This window comes from Podarcis muralis, chromosome 6 (assembly GCF_964188315.1).
Source record: "Podarcis muralis chromosome 6, rPodMur119.hap1.1, whole genome shotgun sequence".
Lineage (NCBI taxonomy): Eukaryota > Metazoa > Chordata > Lepidosauria > Squamata > Lacertidae > Podarcis > Podarcis muralis.
In genome coordinates this window covers 34,057,922-34,075,895 of record NC_135660.1, presented here as the reverse complement: position 1 = coordinate 34,075,895, position 17,974 = coordinate 34,057,922, and the positions used below count along the sequence as shown (strand labels likewise).

The window sequence follows — 17,974 nt, the reverse complement described above, 5'->3', positions numbered from 1 at the left end:
AAATTACAGCCCTTCTACTCTTTTTGTATCGCTCATTACAAATGCTGAAAACTTATTTACCTTTACTTTCTTAAACCATTCTTTAAATGATATGCAGCTTTTCTAAATGTGGGTTCTGCTTCCTCCTTGTGGCAAGTACAGAAACTGTTTAAGACAGCTAAGAAACACAGGATTTCAAATGACAGATACATTTCCCACACGATGGCACTGTTGGGTGGTTTTCTTTCTGAATAATGTTGCTCATTAGCTAAAACATATACATTTCATTGTGCATTTTGGAAGCTTCTGTATTAATTTTAAATGAGAATGGTGATATTTCACAACGCAATTGTACTGCGGTACATTATGTTTTTGGGATAGTGGTCGTTTTGTAGTGGGGAGTGAACTTAGCTTTCTATCCCTCCTAGAGGCGGATTGATAAATGGTGGCTCCCAGGAGACAGCTCAAGGAGAGGAGGCCTGATAGACCTAGTCTTTTGTTGGTTTTTCTGTATACTTGTTTTTTACTGTTTTCTAAGTGGTTCATTTCTGAGTTTCTCAGTTGCTTTGAGCCATATTTTTGCGAAAAGCAATATACTGTAATGTACATGTTCACTGCTTTGTTCAGTTGAATTTACTCCCTAGTAAGTGCATATAGGGGACGCAGGTGGCGCTGTGGGTTAAACCACAGAGCCTAGGACTTGCTGATCAGAAGGTCGGCTGTTCGAATCCCCGCAACAGGGTGAGTTCCCATTACTCAGTCCCTGCTACTGCCAACCTAGCAGTTTGAAAGCACGTCAAAGTGCAAGTAGATAAATAGGTACCGCTCCAGCGGGAAGGTAAATGGCGTTTCCGTGCACTGCTCTGGTTCGCCAGAAGCAGCTTAGTCATGCTGGCCTATAGAGCGAGATGACCGCTGCAACCCCAGAGTCGTCCACAACTGGACCTAACGGTCAGGGGTACCTTTACCTTTTTAAGTGCATATAAGGCTGCAGCCTTCAAAGATAAAGTTATAAAGGGCAGTTGGTTAATTCAAAGTTTGGAGAGGGTAAATGTCTGTTTTCAATGCGCTTCGCAATCCACAATCATGGGCTACTTCACACATTTCAATTATGTGTGAAAAGCATGCAGTTTTCACACTTGACAGTGAGTGACAAAAGTGCAAACCCCCCCCCCCCATATTGTAGAAGGGTGCTTTTGTTGACAAGGGGTTCCGACGATCCATTTAGCTACCCACCCCTCCTCCCAGGAGCGAAAATGTTTCCCGCCTAAAGCGTCACGCTCCCCTCCGCCCCACAACCACCCCATCATATCAGGCCACAACCACCCCGAGTTGGAGAAGGACCCGTTCAACCAATCAGCGTGCAAAAGCGGAGCAGCCTCCGCCAATAGGGCACCAGTAGGGCGTCCGAAAGGGGCGCGAGAGAGGCCGTTGCCCCCAACGGCTGAACAATCGACGTTAGTCTCAGACTGGAAAGGGCGCAGAACGCTCCACTGGTGTCCGTGAAACTCGTCATCTCCGCGAGGCGCCATGGTAGGGAGCAGGGGTTTCTGTGGTGGGGCTTTGGGAGGGAGGGAGGGACGGCATGGCGGGTGTTGAACCCCGTCGGCTGAGGGTGTTCTGACGGGCGCCGTGAGTCCGGGGTAAGTGGGTGGTAAGCAGGGCCCTATGGCGAGCGGGGAGACGGAAACCCGAGGTCTCCCGCATCGTGCGCGGCGAAGGCCGGCCGACTCGTGGCGCGCGAGCACGAGGGAACGAGCGGCGGTTCCGGCAGCCAATGGAGAGCGGCCGCGTGACCCCCGAAAGGCGCGAATCTTGCCGAGGGAGTCGGTTGGCTTCGCGCCGTTGGCGGTCTTTCCTCAGGGCCGAGAGCGCGAGGGCTGACCGTCGCTTCGCCTCAGATTCGCCATGGTGGGGAGCGGTGGAATATTGTGGTTTTGCTATTAAAGGGTGGCAAGGAGGAGGCGTGAAAGCGGTCGCTTTGCTTTGAATCAGGCCCGCAGTGGGATAAGTCGGTGTTGAAATGTAAAACAGGTTATCCCGGCATGAAATCGTGGAGAAGGGCGAAAGGAGACCGTGGTCGGGAGGGAATGCACTAATTATTAACCGTTTGGGAAGTGCGTAGTGGCCAGATTATGGCAAAATGCTGTGAAAGATGACAGGTAATGAGTGCATAAGTAAAACTTAATTGGATCATATGGGAGGTAAGAGAAATACATTCCTCTTTGAAAGTGTTAGTTAAACAGGCCTCGGATATTCCATTAAATAGATTATCTAGGCTGAGATAGTGGTGTGTTTGAAAAGAGCCACTTTTAAAAAATAGTCTTTGGTGTCTGTGATGGTACAATTATTATTTTTTAATTCTCAAGTCATTTACAAAAGAGCAAACTAATTTTCACTCTTCTATGTGTCTTTGTTCTGTGTTTTTTTTAACAGCGTGAGTGTATATCTATCCATGTTGGACAGGCTGGTGTTCAGATTGGTAATGCTTGCTGGGAGCTGTATTGTCTTGAACATGGAATCCAACCTGATGGTCAGATGCCAAGTGACAAGACCATAGGAGGTGGTGATGATTCTTTCAACACTTTTTTTAGCGAAACTGGAGCTGGCAAGCATGTGCCTAGAGCTGTCTTTGTGGACCTTGAGCCAACTGTGGTTGGTAGGTATATTGCCGCTTTCCGATGTATTAAATTGCTAGTGTTAAATAGACTATATTGCAGCCTTGAGCAGTATATTCATTATAGATTAATATTAACTTTAGCAATACAAATTTTACAGAACAGTTTTGTGGCAGGCTATCTGTTTTTACCATTTCATGCACAATGTTTTAAGGCTAAATGCATCAGGCAAAGGGGAAATAGGAATGGTTTACAAGATTCTTTATAATTTTTTATAGATGAAGTACGTACAGGCACTTATAGGCAGTTGTTTCATCCTGAGCAACTTATTACTGGAAAAGAAGATGCTGCCAACAATTATGCCCGAGGCCACTATACCATAGGAAAAGAGATTGTTGATTTAGTGCTGGATCGCATTCGCAAACTGGTAAGTTTTAGTAGGAAACTAAGAACAGACACCAACCTATTTCACTACCTTTCAAACTAGTCAGAAAAAAATATTATATTATGAAAATAGGAGAGTACATTTAAATGGAAAGTATCAGTAACAGGCCATAAATCCAAAGGGCTAATCACACCCTCCTTACCACCTCCCATCTTTATACAAACTTAACTTACAATGCTAAATAGAACTTACTAGTGCAGAATGCAGTACTTAACTACTGCTTAGCTTTATCAAACAACATATGCTTCTTAACAAAACATCAAAACAGCGTATTTCATGAAATAATCACAACATTAAATAAGTCTAGGATCATTAGATTTTAAGACGTTACGAAAAATGGAAGGAAATTTTTAATTAGCCAAATATTTTAAATGCACACAGAGAAAACAAGTGATTTCTAGGAATGATTTGTACATTAAGTACACACTATTGGAATACTGTAATATTTTTCTTGCTGTCTTTTTCTTCTAGGCTGATTTGTGCACAGGTCTTCAGGGTTTCCTTATTTTTCATAGTTTCGGAGGAGGCACTGGCTCTGGATTTGCATCTTTACTCATGGAAAGACTGTCAGTTGATTATGGCAAAAAGTCCAAATTGGAGTTTGCAATTTACCCAGCTCCACAGGTATCTACTGCTGTAGTAGAGCCTTATAATTCTATCCTTACTACACACACAACATTGGAGCATTCTGACTGTGCCTTCATGGTAGATAATGAAGCTATTTATGATATATGTCGACGCAATCTTGACATTGAACGTCCCACTTACACCAACCTGAATCGTCTCATTGGCCAAATTGTTTCATCTATCACAGCTTCACTCCGTTTTGATGGTGCTCTGAATGTAGATCTGACAGAATTTCAGACAAATCTTGTCCCATACCCACGAATCCATTTTCCTTTGGCAACATACGCACCTGTCATCTCAGCTGAAAAGGCATACCATGAGCAGTTGTCTGTCGCTGAAATTACTAATGCATGTTTTGAGCCAGCCAACCAGATGGTAAAGTGTGACCCTCGCCATGGCAAATATATGGCCTGCTGCATGTTATACAGAGGTGATGTTGTCCCAAAAGATGTCAATGCAGCTATTGCAACTATCAAGACAAAGCGTACCATTCAGTTTGTGGATTGGTGTCCAACTGGATTCAAGGTATTTTAAAGCATTTTAAGTGAATTTACAGAACCTTTCAGCCATTTCTTTATAGGTGGTTTTCATGGTGCACAAGCTGTCCATAAGTTCATTTTTAATCTGTTATACATTAACAACTAATAGGTAGTTGTTTTCACAGTTGCCATTTTAACAGTTCAATCCGTAATTTTGAAAGTGAAATTAGTCAAATTAGTTCATAGAAAATGCTGAACTAATCAAATACAGTTTTAAAAGCTTCTTGAAGATGCAGGCCTCAGTCTGAAGTGACAGGGTACATTTGTTCATTCATGAGGCTCCTTTCATTCTTTCAGAGCAGATCCTTGTCACATAGTTGTATTGAGTTCCAAAGCTTTCCATATACTTTTTAGAGGCAGGCCCATGTACCGTGCTTCCTAATCCAAATGGGAGAGTGTGCAGTATTCAGTGCACTTAAAAAACACTACGTATGATATGCAAGTGCATTTTAGATATCCAAATAATATTAAATTCATGTAAATTACATTTCTTATTTGTCACTAAGAGGCACAAGATATCCAGTAGTTTGAAAAGTACACGGCCGTACTACTTTCTTACTAATTTGTGGCAGTTAGCATTTCCTATCATCATTAAGCTCTCAAAGTAGAATATTAAAGGGTAAGATTTTTCCTTTAAAAATCTTCTAGCTAAGGACTATTATTAATGTTTCTATTTTTATTTTCCCTTTTACCCAGAGTGCTCAGAGCACTATACAGTGGTACCTTGGGTTACAGACGCTTCAGGTTACAGACTCCACTAACCCAGAAATAAGAACTTTGCTTCAGGATGAGAACAGAAATTGCATGGCGGCAGCGGGAGGCCCCATTAGCTAAAGTGGTACCTCAGGTTAAGAACGGACCTCCAGAACGAATTAAGTTCTTAACCCGAGGTACCACTGTATATAGCGGCATCACATTTTATTCTCACAGCCTTATAAAGTAGTGTAGGCAGAGAGATTGTGACTACCGTGAAATAAACTTCATAGCATAGTTTGGGATTTGAGTACAAGTCTCCTTGATAAAGAACAACTGTTTGCTACACCACATCAACTAACCTATTAAAAGTAAAATAAAAAAGTATGTAACAGAAATCACCCCTTAACCAGATAGCTCATATAGAAATGGGCTGCAGATTTTTCCTCTGCGGAACAAAGACTTTTGGGCAAGGAAGGAGGTCCAGTTTTCTCCATTCCCTCAAATAGGTGACCAGATGGAACAGTGCCTGTCATTGCTTTTATTGATTTTCAGAATTGGAATAATGTAGGTTTTAAGAAGTAGGGTTTGCCTATCATTTTTAAAAGTATTTGTTTAGCATTTTGGGGGGGAACTTAACTAGATAGAGAGACTTTTAAATAGTTTGCCCTTTCCTGGTAGATTTTGTGATCTTTGTGTATGCTAAAGAATGCGATCCTAAGATATTAATAAGTTAACCATATATTTAACAGTATTATTACTATTACTATTTGAATTTATATACCACCCTATACCTTGAGGGCTTTCTTGTCTGAAATATAACTTAAAGATGACTGCATTCTGAATGTTAATCCTGTGTAGTTTTATTGATACACACAACCCCCAGGTCAAAAGTACAGTCTGCTCACAGTGGGATCCTCATGATTGCCTACAAACCCATTTGTCCTTCCCTCCCAATGGTGTAGAAGCAGAACCTCAGGACATAGTGGAGAATAGATACATACATTTTTAATATTCTCAACTACCTGATTGTCTTGTTCAAGTTGCTTAAGGTTCAGTTCACCTCTAATTTTCTTTCTGTAATGTCCTTGCCTCCTGTAATGGGAAGAAGGGAGAAGCAAAACTTGTAAACCCTGCAATGATTCCCTTGAATGTGGGTGGTGGAGCATTGTGCTGTAGGGAAACATAATTAAACTTTCATTTTTCTTCTAGGTGGGCATTAACTACCAGCCTCCTACTGTTGTGCCAGGAGGGGATCTGGCCAAGGTGCAACGTGCTGTGTGTATGTTAAGTAATACAACTGCCATTGCAGAAGCTTGGGCTCGTCTTGACCATAAATTTGACCTGATGTATGCTAAGCGAGCCTTTGTGCATTGGTATGTTGGAGAAGGTATGGAGGAAGGAGAATTTTCTGAAGCTCGTGAAGATCTAGCTGCTCTTGAGAAAGATTATGAAGAAGTGGGTGTTGATTCTGTGGAAGCTGAGGCTGAAGAAGGAGAAGAGTATTAGGAAAAAAGTAATGTCGGATGATTATTTGAAAATATTTTCATACTTCAGTTCACTTGTTCTGTTTCAAATAAACATTTAAGCGTTCTAGCAGTTTGGTTTAATCATTTTAAATAGCTTAAAAAACTTTCTTAGAATAGTTATAAATATATTCTGAGAAAAGTATAAAATAAAGTTTCTGTCAGAAATGCTATATACTGCCTCGTAGATTTGAATATCTACTCTCCCTTCCCCCTTGCACTCCTTTTGCAACAATCTTGAAAACCTGAAAAATTGATATTGAAAAGAATCATACTAATACGTTACAGGATCCTAAATCTTAGCAGACATGTCTTTATAATGAAAATCACATGGGGATATCATTGTGCACATTGAGCTTTGTTAAATAAAGAAACATGAATGAATATTTGTATATCTTCTGTTATTATTTCTTTTTTTAAAAGTTTCTGTTTCCTATCCTATGGTTTAATAGAACCTGATAATGGTGTCATGTTCACCCTTATACAGGACTTTTCCAGAACCAACTGGAAAGAATACCTCATGAAAGTATCCTTAAAGATTAGGTAGAAAAACTATGTAATCTGTCCATGTAAATTTTAAAATAAAGACAAATTGTAAGCAATACATTGCGAAAGGGAATATAAACCCATCTTTTCAGGCAGTCCTTTACAAAGGTTTGGAGTCGTACCAAAGAATAGTATTTGTGTCTTAAGAAACTGGATCATAGCATGAAGTAGCTTGCAGTTCATGTGCAATGCCATTCTGTATTAGAAGCAAAATTCACTGTTTTACTCTGAGGTAAGTACATACTACAATGTTAAGCAGCAATAGCATACAGGCATTAACTTTTTTGTTAGTCATTAAACATGGATGCCTATTATAGCTCCTGACTGTAGATCTCGTGTCCCTGCTATGCAAAACCTGCAACCGAAACATTTTGACTGGTTGCAGGGGTAATTGTGATAAGTAACAATGGCAGCCTGTGTGTTTGTCTTTATTGTTGGGAATCCAAAGACTTTTATTAAGATTCATTATAATAGAAAATGCTGTTAAATTTGAAGAATGGGTGCTATTTTATATTTGCACGTTCATTCAAAATTGCAATGCTCTCAATGTTAAGTTTATAATTAAACGGGTTGCATTTTTTACAACATTTGAATACTTTTCTAGCCTCCAGTTAATATGAATAGGGCTTGCTTGTATTTATCCCTTGTCCTGTAAAAATGAGCTTTGCAATTTTTTGAACGTTTGCAATTATTTGAACAATGGGTAGGAATGAATGAGCCTGCGGCCATGGAATACTTCACGGCCTTGAACCATAAAACAGTTTTAGGGTTGGATGCTATGAGGTGTGGGTATATGATAAAGGATGGCCAAAGGTTTGTGGAATGCATATGCCAGCACCTTATTTCTGTATACATTAGCTATTGCTGAGATAGTGTCAGGGTTGACCTGTGAGTGGGTAATTTTCTGTTGGATTGAGAAATAGCCTCTTCCATTCTCAGGGCTAGGAAGGTCTCACCAGCCATCTGGGATCTTGGAAGACATTGAAGGAGGGCCCTTCTATTTCAGCAGCTGAATTCTAGAGATTTTGATCACTTGGGCCCTGGAATGACCCTGCGGGGGCAGGTAAAAGTAAAGGGACCCCTGACCATTAGGTCCAGTCGTGACCCGACTGGGTTGCGGCGCTCATCTCGCTTTATTGGCCAAGGGAGCCAGCGTACAGCTTCCGGGTCATGTGGCCAGCATGACTGAAGCCGCTTCTGGTGAACCAGAGCAGTGCACAGAAACTCCCTTTACCTTCCCGCCGGAGCGGTACCTATTTATCTACTTGCACTTTGACATGCTTTCGAACTGCTAGGTTGGCAGGAGCAGGGACCGAGCAACAGGAGCTCACCCCGCCACGGGGATTCGAACCGCCAACCTGATGGGCAAGTCCTAGGGTCTGGTTTAACCCACAGCACCACCCGTGTCCCAGGGGGCGGGGTACTAACCGTCAATGTTGTTAAGATCATACATCCTATTTTGCAGACAAACCTCCAGATTTGGGGCTATTCAGCCCACATAAACTTGATTAGATAACAATAATGACTTCATTCCTTGTATCAATAAGAGTGCAGCATCAGAACAACTACAAGAGCTTAACGTTTCTATGAGTACTATGTGGCAAAGGTACTGTGAAGAGCCCAGTTTGAGTTTTCAAAGGTGTGTTGTCAAATGGGAGTGGTCTAATTTCAAAGTATTAACTTGCCTCCTTTTAGCCATAAAGCAAATAAATTGGAAATGAGGGGAAATGCTAATAAAAGGATATACAGTGGTACCTCGGGATGCGAACAGAATCCGTGTACTCATTGTTCCAAAAGAGACAGCAGTTGAAAATTTAAAATCAGTATGTTAGAAGAGGAAAATGAATAAAGTAAAAGAAATGATAGTCAACCAGCATAGTGGGAATTGATTTCAGCATAATTATGGGAAAGGCCAATTGAACTTAATTGTTAAGGAAATAGTAGGTCTACAAAAGAGAGAAGCAATTCCAACACTAAAGCCAAGTTAACCTGTGCATGACCATTGCTTTCTCATTTCTTGATCATTCCGATTATGAATGAGCTGCCTCTGCAAACGAAAATTCTATCCCGTATTTGCTCTGTGAAAGCTCATTGTAATAAAATGATGAAAGTGGTTTTCTGAGGTTACCTGCAGCTAAGGATTGTTGAAATATGGCTAATAAAGCAATTGAAAACCAGGAGATAACTGAGTATGTAGAACAGCTATCGAGAATATCTTGAAAGTATCCACATGAAAACAAACAGCTGAAATAAATTTAGTATACAATGAGTTTTAATTAAAGGCTATAAACTTCAGAAGGCAGTGTCCCTAGTATTTAGTAGAAGCAACTACTGTGTTGAGCAGAAAATCCTGCCCCCTAATAAGATAGGACTAACAGGATTTTCACAAACAATTTACAAGTTGACACTAATTATACATCTTGATGGGTCTAGTAAAGTTAAATGAACTTAATTTTGAGTTCGGATTTTCAAAGGTGATCAGGAAGAAATAATATCACTGGTGCTGTTTTTGCTATAGGCATATGCGCAGCCTGTTTGTCCATCAATTCATATTTTAAAATTTATTAAGTGACATACATTAAGATGTTAAATTCTTACTATTTTCAATTCTGACATTGCCTTATGATGAATATTCAATCCACATATGTACTGGATGATTCTGTCATAGTCTGCCCTCTTGTACTATACAGCGTGGGGAAAACAGCAGATGACTCATAACGTGCAAGTTTCCTGGAACTGAAGGTCATGTTTTATAAATGACTTTAATGATTGCTCAAAGTAAATTAGAAACTTTCTTACTCGGAAGTAAAACTCACAACTATATTTTGATTTCATCTTCAACGAAACTGTTGTAGAATGAGCAGACTAGTCTGTCATTCGCACCAATTACACTGACATCTCATTCTGTAAATGTGGCAGTAAGCTGGGGAAGGTTATAAAAACATGGTCATGCATATCATTCACTTTTTCTTAATATCAAATATAGCCCTTCTTTGGGAGCTCTAAAATAGTTATCCCAGTTGTGGGCTGGTTTTCAAAAGAAGTATGCAAACAATGCACTACAGATCTAGCCCTATTCATTCCATAGGGTGCCAAGAATCAGTTTTGAGCCACCTCTGTTAACCTGCAAGGGTAAAAGAGTAGCACTCTATACTGCATGCTTTCTTCTTTTCCAGCAGTTCATTAGCTAATTATTTACAACAATAGGTTAAGTGGCAATGCCGTTGTTTCAGTTCAGTGCAATATAAAAATCAATGTCAAAGCCTGGGTTATGCTGCAGTATATGCTACAGTACAGTGTCTCTCAAGTGGTTTCAAATAAACATAATCCTATCCCCTAATCATGGCCAAATTGAGAAGCTTGTCACGCATGTTGCTAAATAAAGCGAGTTATGACTTCTAAATACCATTTCCTCTGCTACAGGTTTACCACATAGTAAAAAGTGGAGCGTCGTATGCAAATACCTTTAAAAACTACGTCAGAAGGCTGAGGAGTTCAACTAATGAGAGTTGAGAATGTTAGCTGGAGTTGACAGAATAGGGCTGCAGCTTTTCGCAAATGATGGCACCAGCTAATTAAGTAGTGTGCAGGTACATGTTTGTTTTAAGAACATCGATAAGAGGAAGCTAGTATTTGCATTTGGGATCTGGTGTTTATTCTGCTCCAGGAAAGGCTTTGTAAAGAAGGACCTACTGTTGATTCACTGAAGTAACATCCAGTGTTCTGGCTGGTTTTATGGAGAGTGAGTTTGGGGGTAAGTTCTATGAGCTTTAAGTACGGATACCATTGATCACATCTAGGATTTTAAATTTGCAATGCTTTATCTCCAGTTGGCTAATAATCTGTCTAGATCCAGCAAGCCATCTCATGTAGTCCTCAATACTGGATATGGCAGACCCTGGAAAATACTTGTACAACTAAGGGACGCGGGTGGTGCTGTGGTCTAAACCACTGAGCCTCTTGGGCTTGCCAATTGGAAGGTCGGCGGTTCAAATCTGTACGACAGGGTGAGCTCCTGTTGCTCTGTCCATGCTTCTGCCAACTTAGCAGTTCAAAAGCGTGCCAGTGCAAGCAAATAAATAGGTACCACTGTGGCGGGAAGTTAAACAGCGTTTCCGTGCACTCTGGCACTCGTCACGGTGTCCCATTGCTCCAGAAGCGGTTCAGTCATGCTGGCCACATGACCCGGAAAGCTGTCTGTGGACAAATGCTGGCTCCCTCAGCCTGAAGCAAGATGAGTGCCGCACCCCATGGTCCCCTTTGACTGGACTTAGCCGCCCAGGGGTCCTTTAACTATCATACTCGTGCAACTCATCTGTGTGTTTGTGTGCATGTGCATAGCATAGCATACTTGAAGGAGCATTTCTTCCTCGGCCTGAGTACAAAATGTGCTTCGTGTGTGTATCGGAAGCTGCATGTACAGCCGTAATCAGACGGCTGACACTATCAGCTTTGAGAGTGATGGCCATCTGTTTGTAAGGTGGGGAGTGAGGCAGTGCACACACCATTTAAAGCACATAGCTTCCCTCAAAGGATCTGGGGAACTGTAGTTTGTTTAAGCCTGATGGGAGCTGTAGCTCTGTGAGGGTTAAATACTGTTCTCAGGATTCTTTGTGGGAAGACATGTGTTTTAAATGTATGGTGTGTGAGCAGCCTGAACCTAGCCATCCCATTCCACCATCCTGAATACTGACTGACTTGAGCTGGTGGAACTAACAAAGATGATCTCAGTTGTAGTAGGCATTGGCATTTAGACCATGGTTACTGGTGGTCGCCTGTGCCTAGTTAAAAAGGTAAAGGTAAAGGGACCCCTGACCATTCGGTCCAGTCACGGACAACTCTGGGGTTGCGGTGCTCATCTCGCTTTATTGGCCGAGGGAGGTGGCATACAGCTTCTGGGTCATGTGGCCAGCATGACTAAGCTGCTTCTGGCGAACCAGAGCAGCGCACGGAAACGCCGTTTACCTTCCCGCCAGAGGAGTACCTATTTATCTACTTGCACTTTGAGGTGCTTTCGAACTGCTAGGTTGGCAGGAGCAGGGACCGAGCAACGGGAGCTCACCCCGTCACGGGGATTCGAACCGCTGACCTTCTGATCAGCAAGCCCTAGGCTCTGTGGTTTAACCCACAGCGCCACCCACATCCCTTTCCTGTGCCTAAGTTACTCCTGCATAAATCCTCTTCAAGGAAATGACACCCGCCCATTACCAGAAAGAGCAGTGTTTTGTACTTTCCTTTTTATGTCTTGACTGATAAATGTTTTCCTGTCTTGTTTTGGGGTGCATTATGGAATCACAGAGCTGTAGAATTGGAAGGAACCACAAGAATAATCTAGTCCAACCCCCTGCAATGCAGGATTCTTTTGCCCAACGTGGGAATGAAACCCACGAACCTGAGATTAAGAGTCTCATACTCTACCAAGTGAGCCATGTTAGCTGGTTGTTATGTAGTCTCGTCTCGGCAGCAAAGAATACATTCAAGTTATACCTTTTCTATTGTATAGCTTTTAGGACTTCATAGCGTGTTCACTTAATACCATGATTTTATTTACTTTTATTACATAAGACGGTTGAATGGCGCCTTGTATGCCTCCTTCCAGCAACTCCTGCAGCCAAGCTGGTGCCAAACATATGGCTCTGCTTCCCTTTGGACCACATCAGCAAGGCTGAGATGGAGGTCTTGTCATCTGGGCAGCCTAGGACCTCCATACACCCTGCCCAGGCTTGCACCCCGAGGAGGTCACTTTGGTGCTGCTAATGCAGCAGTTTGACTTCACCCCTGGAGGTGCACTCACTGAGACAGACAGATGCAAATAACACTTTACTTTTGCGCTTAATATTAAGCACCTTGAATGTTGTAGAAAGTATAAAAACATAAAAGTCTATTCAAACAACCTGTATAAGAACATGAAGAGAGCCCTGCTGGATTAGACTAAGGATCCATCAGACCCATACGAACTCTGATTCATCCCTGCTAGTAATCCATGCCTGCCCTGTCCTCCATAAATTTGTCTCATGCCTGTTTATATCCATCTAAGTTAGTTGCTGGCACCGTGTTTCGTGGAAACAAGTCCAAAATAGACCAATTTTATAAGAATTAGATAGGAATAATTATTTTATGTAATTTAATGCACATTCCACTTTCCCCTGCCTCCGAGCAGCAAATGTAAAAGCAACAGATTTTCAAACCAAGAACAACAGCAGAAAGCAAAAAATGCGAAGAGCAACGCCAATAATTAATACACTGGCACCCTTAGGGAGCAACGGCAGGCTAGAAATTTATTTAATTATTTAATTAAATAAGGAAACAGCAACAGAATCAACTGAATAATTTCAGTTGCCAGAAGAACACCATTGGAGGCAAGAGTTTTCCATAGATTTGTGGGGGGCCACAACAACAACAAAAACCCTGTTATATCTGTCACAAATCTTGCCTCAGAAGGCGATAGACACACAAGAAGGATGCAATAGCAAATCTTAAAGGATGAGCAGATTTACATATGAGGAGACAGTCCTTCAAGTAGTTTTGCATTGAACTGTATAGGGTTTTAGAGGTACTTATTATGTAAGTCAGCCTTTGCCAGCAGAATCATTGGCTCAGGCTGACCAGAGTTGGAATTCACCTGGGGGGCACCAGTTTGGTGAAGGAAGTCAAATATTAATGGAATATTATTGGAATATTAATGGCCTTTCTCCATCATGAAAGTCAAGGCAGCTTACAGGGGATTCTCAATGAGTCTCGCAACAAGGCACTAGTTAAAGAGTCTGCCACAGCTTCTTTTGAAGAAAACAACAATACTTAGCTAAAGCTAAAGTGGTTTTGAAACACAGCTCAAGGTCACATCCTTGTTCAGCAGGAAATTTAAAAAAAAAACCCCACCAAGTGCCGTATTCCACAACACACTTCAAGGTCACATTTCAGCTCCTAAACCATAACAAAAATAGAATAAAATTCTAGCAGCCAGGTTCCAAGGGAACATAACACACGCAGAGCACCCTCGTACAACGATGAGCTTAAAATGTGAAATGGCGAATGCTGAGAATACTGACAAAAATGCCACAACCTTCCCGGCACCTATAGCTGAGAGTGGAATAGTTTGCTTCTTTTTTCATGAATCAGATGCTCATGAGCTAAGATGACGTCGGGGAACATAAGCACTAACCCCTCCCCCACAGAAACAGAAATGTTTTACATGGTTATATTGCAAACAAAAAATAAGAGAAGAATAGCCCAGTTCTTGCCTGTTTTGGTTATAGATCTCATAGATCTCATTTCTTTCCTGTTTTGGTTATAGATCTCAAACTTACAGCTGGTAGTTTCAATGAGACGTCAGGCAGGAAGTCATCTCTGTGTTGCTTTTGCTGATGTTGTGTCTTCCTTTTTTTGCAGCTGTCTTTTTCCATCTTGTTTTAATTCCCTTTCTATTCATTTGCTGCCAGTTTCCTTCTTCGACTTCTGTCTTCCTCTCCACTGCCTACTTCTCTCAGTTGTTTGTCTTCATCTGGTTGCAGTTCCCGTTGAGTTAATTATTACTATTTTATTTTAGCTTCCAGTTGTATGGAGGAGGCAGCTTTAGCTACTCCTTCATAATTTATTCGGAGTTTGAATGGGTAAAACCATTGGTACCTTCTGCCTGCTTCACTGAGTGCTGTGGCATAAAATTTACGTTCACATCTGCGTCGCAGCAGCATTTCAATGGGAGAATGAAGAACATATACTAATTGACTCAGGTTGATTAGAGAAGTCCTTAACTATGTTATGATTTAGTTGATTTTGCAGTAGGACCAATATGAATGCTAAGACTCAAAGCTTTACTGTGGTGCTATCAAACACATTGGTGTCCTATTGCAGGGCCACGCCCAGCCTACATGAGTGGAAGTGGCAAAGGTGGGATTTGACCCTGCTAATGGCTCAGAGAAACCAGGTTGGCCTCCTCCACTACTCCTAAGTGTTCAATCCTTACAGCAACTCTAATATTGTAGGTGAGTATTGTTACCTCCAGGGACGCAGGTGGCGCTGTGGGTTAAACCACAGAGCCTAGGACTTGCCAATCAGAAGGTTGGCGGTTCAAATCCCCGTGACGGGGTGAGCTCCCGTTGCTCGGTCCCTGCTCCTGCCATCTTAGCGGTTCGGAGGCACATCAAAGTACAAGTAGATAAACAGGTACCGCTCCAGTGGGAAGGTAAACGGCGTTTCCGTGCGCTGCTCTGGTTTGCCGGAAGCATCTTAGTCATGCATGCCACATGACCCAGAAGCCGTACGCCGGCTCCCTCGGCCAATAAAGCAAGATGAGTGCCGCAACCCCAGAGTCGGTCACAACTGGACCTAATGGTCAGGGGTCCCTTTACCTTTACCTTATTGTTACCTCCATATTACACATGGGAGGTTGAAAGAAAATGGATTCCCTGATGCTATCTAGTGAGCTCATGGTTCAGATGGGTTTTGAATGGGGGTGGGGGGGCACTGACCAATTGACTCATTCTTTAAACTATCATCCAGTAGCCGACACCTCAATAGCTTCATTGTCTCTTTTTTGAAGGAAACTGAACTGATGGAGACAAGCAGCCTTCAAGCCAACTGTTCTAGTCAAGGGAACACAAGCCTCCCCATTCCACCTTATGTGGAACGCTTCCAACTTGCTATATACATTCCCACATTCATCCTGGGATTGCTGTTCAACGGAATGGCGATGTGGTTTGCCTGCCGCAAGATCAGGCAATGGACAGAACCCATTATCTACATGGCATCACTGATGGTTTTTGATACCTTGATGCTCTTTGCTCTTCCCTTTAAGATAATTTCCTATCACAAAAGCGAGTGGGTTCTCGGGGGTGCCTTTTGTTCCTTCCTGGAAAGCTTGTATTTTGTGAACATGTATGGAAGCATCTTAACCTCCACATGCATATGTGTGGATAGATACATTGCTATATTGCACCCATTTGCCGCCATGACCCTAAGATCTCCCAAGAAAGCAGCCACAACTTGTCTTGTCATCTCAGCTGGGGTGTGGGCAGGAACTGCATATACGTATCAACTTCACCAACATGGAGGCCCCTGCTTCTATGGCTTTTCCGGAAGTATTTGGAGAAACACCATCTTGTTTATCACCCTGGAAACAGCTTTTCTTGTTTGCATGACAGCTATGATCTTCTGTACAATCCGGATCATTGTACGCCTGCGAAGGAACCAAACGCCTGGTGAGCCCCTCACAAACAGGAGCAAATCTATCAATATAATCACAGCAAACCTGACTACGTTTCTCGTCTGCTTCACCCCTTTGCATGTGGCCCTGGTGTTATATTATCTTGTGAAGAACCAAATACTGGATGATTGCCGGCAGATTATTCGCTCATTTGTTCAGATCAGCCTGTGCTGGGCTAATCTCAACTGCTTCCTGGATGGTTTCTGCTACTATTTCGTCTTAAAGGAGTTTATGAAATTTGCCTCAATCGAGAAGAATACACAAGCAAGTACCATCGACTAAAGTATTCGGTGAGCAGCCATTTTGGATGTGCTGTTGTGAAGCGGAAATTTTCCCCCTTTGCTGAAGTGTGCTTAAATTCATGTCGTATGCTGTTAATTATAAGCTACCTTGAGAAAACTGTGTTTTGAAAAGTGGCATTTCAGTTCCTAAATAAATAAAACAAACTGCGTGAGAGGGACATCCAGACTTGTGTGTGACAGTTAAATCACATTATGTTCAGAATTTCCTGGAAATCAAACCAGGGCCCACAATGAGGACTGTGGTAAGGTAGCAGTTGTCCCCAAACCCATACAGTATTTGAGTTTACAGGCAACTGATTTCTCTATTATTGTACTGGTTTTTGTCATTTAATAGTGATATAAATCCATTGGCTGTAATGATGTTACTCCAGTGTTTTTACCAGTAAAACGAATAGCACAGCCAATTCAGGAGCAGTTTTCTGCATTTCATCAAGCTTTCTCTTACAGTGCAAAATTGTAATTCTTTGGACAGGAAGATGCATGGTGATCTTTACGCTTGCAGAACATTTACTTTACTCGGAAATATGATTCAGCAGCTTCCATTCTCTTTTGGTTTATGAGCTTTGGTTTCATAATTACAAGACGGAAAGACTGATGTTAAGGCCTCTTGGGGAACTCAAAAGTCTGCTCACTGCTTTGTGACATTTTAGTTAGTGCAGGTGGCGCTGTGGGTTAAACCACAGAGTCTAGGACTTGCCGATCAGATGGTCGGCGGTTCAAATCCCCACAACGGGGTGAGCTCCCATTGCTCGGTTCTTGCTCCTGCCAACCTAGCAGTTCGAAAGCACATCAAAGTGCAAGTAGATAAATAGGTACCGCTCTGGTGGGAAGGTAAACGGCGTTTCTGTGCACTGCTCTGGTTCACCAGAAGCAGCTTAGTCAAGCTGGCCACATGACCTGGAAGCTGTCTGCGGACAAACGGCGGCTCCCTCGGCCTATAGAGCAAGATGAGCGCCGCAACCCCAGAGTTGGTCACGACTGGACCTAATTGTCAGGGGTCCCCTTTGAGATTTCACCCCTCCTGTATCCAAGAATCTGCTGATGTTCTCTGCTGATTCTCCAGAGAGGAGGGGGCGGTTTCTGCTCTCTACTTATTTCGCTCCAGCCTCGCATCAAAGAGAGAGAGACTGAGTGTTAGAGAGAGAGAGTGTTATCTCTGTATAGATAAGGTTGCTGCTAAGAGCAGCTGCAGACACTCAGTGCAGTTCAGCATTTTTCGTTTAGACCTCATTTAGCTCTGTACATAGTTGTGTATTATAGTTGTAGATAGAATAAAGAAGATATTCTACAGAGCTGCTCTCCGAGTCGTTTATGCTCTGCTATACTCTGCTGTGCGACGACTGTCTTCTTGTTGGAGTGAATCTGGCGCTCACAACTCTAAGCTGTGAGTCCACAGCACTTTGACCAGTTCCTGTGCAGAAGGTGGTCTCTGGAAGTGCTACCCAGCTCGCCTAGCCCAGTCGGGGCTGAAGTGTGTGAGTCCAGTTGGTGGCACTG

General features: G+C 42.3%; 2 protein-coding genes across 4 annotated transcripts; both read left to right on the top strand.

Moving 5' to 3' along the window:
- The first annotated feature begins 1,383 nt into the window (after positions 1 to 1,383).
- LOC114597763 (tubulin alpha-3 chain) lies at positions 1,384 to 6,811 on the top strand. Of its 2 annotated transcripts, none has more exons than XM_028731000.2 (5): positions 1,384 to 1,512; positions 2,416 to 2,638; positions 2,876 to 3,024; positions 3,514 to 4,194; positions 6,114 to 6,811. In XM_028731000.2, exons 1-5 carry the CDS (start codon positions 1,510 to 1,512, stop codon positions 6,408 to 6,410), a joined length of 1,353 nt encoding a protein of 450 aa, XP_028586833.1. In that variant the 5' UTR covers positions 1,384 to 1,509; the 3' UTR covers positions 6,411 to 6,811. The 2 variants fall into 2 exon arrangements, with proteins under 2 accessions (XP_028586833.1, XP_028586834.1); XM_028731001.2 differs by lacking the exon at positions 1,384 to 1,512 and adding an exon at positions 1,769 to 1,890.
- Positions 6,812 to 10,499: 3,688 nt separating this feature from the next.
- GPR55 (G protein-coupled receptor 55) lies at positions 10,500 to 17,611 on the top strand. 2 transcript variants are annotated; one of them, XM_077929953.1, is made up of 2 exons: positions 10,500 to 10,727; positions 15,513 to 17,611. In XM_077929953.1, the coding sequence occupies exon 2, from the start codon at positions 15,525 to 15,527 to the stop codon at positions 16,455 to 16,457; it is 933 nt and encodes a 310-aa protein (XP_077786079.1). In that variant the 5' UTR covers positions 10,500 to 10,727; positions 15,513 to 15,524; the 3' UTR covers positions 16,458 to 17,611. The 2 variants fall into 2 exon arrangements, with proteins under 2 accessions (XP_077786079.1, XP_028584310.2); XM_028728477.2 differs by lacking the exon at positions 10,500 to 10,727 and adding an exon at positions 14,829 to 14,955.
- The last annotated feature ends 363 nt before the right edge of the window (positions 17,612 to 17,974 follow it).